We start from the raw sequence: 5,063 nt of genomic DNA, 5'->3' as shown, positions 1-5,063 counted from the left end.
TGACGATGTCCATGATGGGCGTGCCTAAACCTTAGTGGATATGGGCACGTTAATAGTTTTATTCCTAACATACGATATTGACGATACCGAAGCACACGAGGGTAATAATCTCTTTGTCATGTAATCTCAAGCTTAATACAACGTATTTTTGTAAACTGTACACGCAACTTTAATTCCAGTCCACCATTACTAGATACTAGTATTCAAATGACGTAAGAATTATGTGGCGCGGTGTCTTTCTGAATGGAAATGACGTCAAACTCGAATGACGTCAGTTTGATTGTCCTTCCTCCAGGTTAACACCATGCTACGCCCCTTCCGTCTCATCCAGTACCCCACGACTGGTACGTTATATCTAAGGCCGTGGTATGCGGTATCCTGTCCGTGAGAAAGTGCATGTAAATAAAACATTTCTTTCTCTAAGACCCTCAGAATATCCAAATGTTTGACATCCAATAGCCGATATTTAATAAATCAGTGCTCAAGTGGTGTCATTGTATGGTCAGGCCACATGGTTTTACGTGCACATTCTGAACAGGCTGCTGTAGCCTCGGCCGGCTCATCCGTCCAAGACAGGAGTGGTGATATACAACACACACATTTAAATAAACATTCCTTTCTACAGGTGTAATTGCGGACACTGCACCTTGATGCCGACTGTAGGCGAGAGCAGGTGTTGTAAGGAGATCGACCAGGTGAACGAGAAAATGAAAGCGTATAGTGAACGTTACGGGGCAGAGTCGTTGGCGTGTATCGTCGATCACCCGGGTTTCAAATCGGTCTGCTTGAACGGCTGGGTTTTGGAAGCAGCGTACTATGATTATACACATCATTACAGCAAGGAAGAAGAAGCCGGTGCTAAGTTAGTATCTGATGTTATTATAATATACCACTCTTCTTTCGCTACGGATATACCAAATATATGTCATGTTAAACAATTTGTGCACATCTTAAATTTGTACGAAGCGATCTTAGCCCTAAGATCAACTTAAGTGCATAGGGTAGCTATGCGCCTAAGGTAACCTTAGGGCTAAGATCGCTTCGTGGAACGGGGCCCAGATAGAAATAATTTTTTATTTTACGTAGGAGATAACCATATGGAGTTTTTAGATGATATTGCCTATTTGATCCCGTAAATGTCATTTTTGACCAAAGGTCATGTTCATTATAAACTGAATCGTTTTTCGACGGAACTGAGTGTATATTTGGTATTTCTGCTACAATCTAACTGTAGACCCTTGAACCGTCAACTTGGCCTGTTCCAGTTGCTAATGACGTCACTTTCTAATGACGCCATTAGCTTTCCGGGTGTTATTTTCATTTGATCCCGGAAAAAGAATGTAATTAACCAATCACTCTCGATCAGTTTACAATTTTCAACAAAAATTATTTGCTAGCCGTAAACATGTTACAATGGCAGAAAATTCAGGATAGCCTTGATGTGTAGAGTTGTAGGACCGATCAACTTCGAGGGGGGGGGGGGGGGGGTGGCGTAGCCCACTCGTAAAGAGTTCGCCTGGTGCGCGGTCGGTCTAAGGCCGCTCTCCGCCGAGTGTTTCACAACTTGTTTAACAAAGACAGTCAGTGGCGGATCCAGAAAATCCATTTATCGGGTGGGGGGTGGGTCAGTGACATGAGGTGGAATGCCAATTTCACTATACCACACACACACCTAACCCTCCCCATCAGTGCGAACGCTGTCGGTGAACACTGGCTGTGCACCACATTTTGATGGAGTATAATCATCTGAAGCCGACGAGAAAAGATATACTTGGTAACAGAAATATGGTACAAATTCAAGTTCAAGTTCTTTATTGGTTTAAGTTATACAACTTATAAGCTTTATAATAAAAACAGCAAATTATAATCAATACATATTTACAATATTTGACAATGGCGGAGAGCGCTTTAGCACTATTTAAAACACATCCATGCATGAAACATCAATACCTGTCTGAAATAAACGAAATAAACCATACATATGTACATGATAAATAATTACGTTTTACATTCTACCCAGAATTACATTTTAGGTTTTTAAAACACTTTGATTTCTATACAAAGTTTTAAAATATACTTACCTTGATGATTGTATTGTTTTATACGTTCCCCCACAGCTCTTTATATATTTTGTCTAAACAAAATTTAGATTTTAATGATTATTAATTCACACTCATTTACGGATACACAATCCCACAGAGCTGCACCCACTAGCAGTTCCACACCTTGTGGCACTAGGTAAACATACCAAATATCCTGTTAGACAATTACATGACACCTTGACAACGAACACGTGCATTTTTAATTATTAGTTGTGGAAACATCGCTTACAGTCATCAGACACTATAGTATAAATAAAAGCCAGACTGGCATAACTTTCATCATCTTGTACAGAGTGGAATCAAAGATGTCTCCCAAATTGACGATTCTCTTTTTTGCCGCGTTCCTGTTCGTGGCTCGTGCAGTCCCGGTCTCCGAAGACGACGACGATGATGTTAATGACGTCATAGAGGAAGCCGAACGAGCAGACGACAATAATGTCGACTTGAGTGATTTGACCGAGGAGGACATCCGTGATATCGTTCAGCATGTCCAGGAAAATCTCAGACGAGCAGTCGGTAAGTTACGAGTGCAAATTAAGTTCTGTTCTTTAAAGACTGTTCCAAAGTCTTAGATGTATGGAGAGAAATTGAACGGTGAACAATTCGATAAACAGACACTTTTGTTTGGAATCATAAACACCAAAAAAAACCCCACCCCAACAACAAAACCAAAAAACCCAAAATAACAACAAAACAAAAGAAAAACAACAACTATTGTAATATGCTATAATTACCGTATATATCTATATTACTCATATTATATAGAATCATTTGTCATAACATGACTGTAAGGGCCCCATCCCTTACTCAATCATATTTGTCTTTGGGATAATAAACTTGTTTGGGGTTTTTAAAATTTCTATTCAGTACGTTTTGTTTTCCACATAGAAACAGTTACGGCAGTGGATATATTACACGTGTAAAGTTCGTTTCTGTTCTGAGCTGTCGGTTTTTCATATATCAGTTGTTTCGTTGAGTTTATCGACAAACGTTTACATTGTCTGCACTTAAAACTTATTTAGTATTATGCAACCTACACAGCACATGGGACAGTGTGATGTCATGACGACCATGGTAATCCATTTATCTTTACGATTAAACCCTAGTGTGACTGGCACAGCAGTAGCGATTGATTTTCTGGCAAAAACATTTTATTTCAGATCTGCGATCCACAAAATGCATACAATTACACATGCATTATGAACATTGATTACATGTTATATAGTAGCTTGAATGAATGAATGAATGAATGAATGAATGAATGTTTAACGACACCCCAGCACGAAAATTACATCGGCTATTGGGTGTCAAACTATGGTAAGGCAAACAAATAAGGTGATGATCAACATCAATATAAAAATTCAAGATTTAAATAAAAACAGTGCAAAGAACTGTGAAAAAATACAAATATCACAGATAGATACTGACTTTTACTCAAAACTTCAATTTGTGCTGTATTGGCCATTCTCAAAGAGAATGTTACACCCCTGCACCACGGTGAGGTTACAGCACGCGCAGGGGATATATAGTAGCTTGTGCCAGCGATTTACTCATAGGCATTGGATGTACCTACGTGTACACCGCAGGTGGGAAAGTAGCTTGTTTGAATCAGCTTCGATTCTGCTCTTCAACGAATATGCCGTTGAGCAAAACAAAGCACTATTTTGTTTTACTCTATGATTAACACACATGTTGCTGGCACTATAGGGTCGTTGTTGTCCGATCATCCGACGGTATGCATATAAAAATGGTTCATTGTACCCTGCGTAAATTTCAATCATATACGATAATTGTGTTTTAACAGTTTGCAAATCGCCACAATAACATGTTTGCATGCACACAAACGGCTCTAAAGTTAGTACTAAACCAAATAACTTCCGGATGGATCAAAGTTTGAGGTGCACTCAACTTTTGATAGAGAAGTTAACACCACAAGTCCTGTGATTGGCGATAAAAATTAGTGTGTTGGGTGGAAAAAAATAGTTTCATCTGGGAAAACAATTTATGCAATTTTATTTCATCTAGTACCTCTGTGTCAAGTAGCCTTGTGCTTGAACATGTATGGGGTACCTGTAAAAAACATTTTGTGTGGAACTTGGGTAGTCATAGATGCTACCCGTTATCTCTGAAATGAGCAGCTTCACCCCCAATTTGTTTTCTGATTCACTTTAAGAGTGAGGGATGGTAGTGTTTATATCTGAGGTGTTTATGTCGATTGTTCAATACGCTTTAGGTAGACGTTTTAGCCATATGTTACTATTGTCGTCAGTGGGTATGCACCCTATACTGCCTTTTGATATCTTTATCTTTGATGCTCGCACATACAATATGACCTAGATATTTATAGTTGTAGCAAATTTCAGGCTATCACCTCACTAATATATGAAGAAACATTGACAACTTCAAGGTTTCTGGATCAGTGAACATGCAAACAGTTTTTGTTGTATTATATATACGTGTAGTATATTAGTCTGCAAATTTCTTGGAAATTGTTTCAGAAATGCAGAAATAGATGGGCAAAGAAGTGACCTGTCGTCGGCAAAACTAAACTTATTTAGAAATAAACCACCAACATTACACCTACTGCACATGTATATTTCGACAGCTGTAGGTTAAGATCATCAATATAAATATATATTCAAAGTTTGTTTTATTTAACGACACCACTAGAGCACATTGATTAATTAATCATCGGCAATTGGATTTTGGTATTGGTTGTCATCAGAGGAAACCCGCTACATTTTTCCAATGCAGCAAGGGGTCTTTTATATGCACTTTCCCACAGCCAGGAAAACACACCCACGGCCTTTGACCAGTTGTGGTGCACTGGCTGGAACTAGAAAAATCCCAATCAGTTGAATGGATCCACCGATGTGGTTTGATCCTGCGACGCAAACACCTTAAGCCAGCACTCAAACGACTGAGCTAAATCCCACCCCTGGATATATAAAGTCTACTGTT

The 5,063-nt window shown here is 39.0% G+C and overlaps 1 protein-coding gene across 2 annotated transcripts in view; it reads left to right on the top strand.

Annotated features, from left to right (window-relative positions):
* The first annotated feature begins 630 nt into the window (after window positions 1-630).
* The window catches only part of LOC121376958, a 34,857-nt gene continuing 30,424 nt past the window's right edge, over window positions 631-5,063 (top strand). For both annotated transcript variants that reach the window (XM_041504769.1, XM_041504768.1), the window contains exons 1-2: window positions 631-862; window positions 2,395-2,618. In XM_041504769.1, the coding sequence (XP_041360703.1) occupies window positions 651-862; window positions 2,395-2,618 (436 nt within the window). In that variant the 5' untranslated portion in view covers window positions 631-650. The remainder of the gene's footprint in view (window positions 863-2,394; window positions 2,619-5,063) is intronic.

Source organism: Gigantopelta aegis, chromosome 7 (genome assembly GCF_016097555.1).
Source record: "Gigantopelta aegis isolate Gae_Host chromosome 7, Gae_host_genome, whole genome shotgun sequence".
NCBI lineage: Eukaryota > Metazoa > Mollusca > Gastropoda > Neomphalida > Peltospiridae > Gigantopelta > Gigantopelta aegis.
The sequence above is the reverse complement of the archived record's forward strand: the minus strand, read 5'-3'. Positions and strand labels throughout refer to the sequence as shown.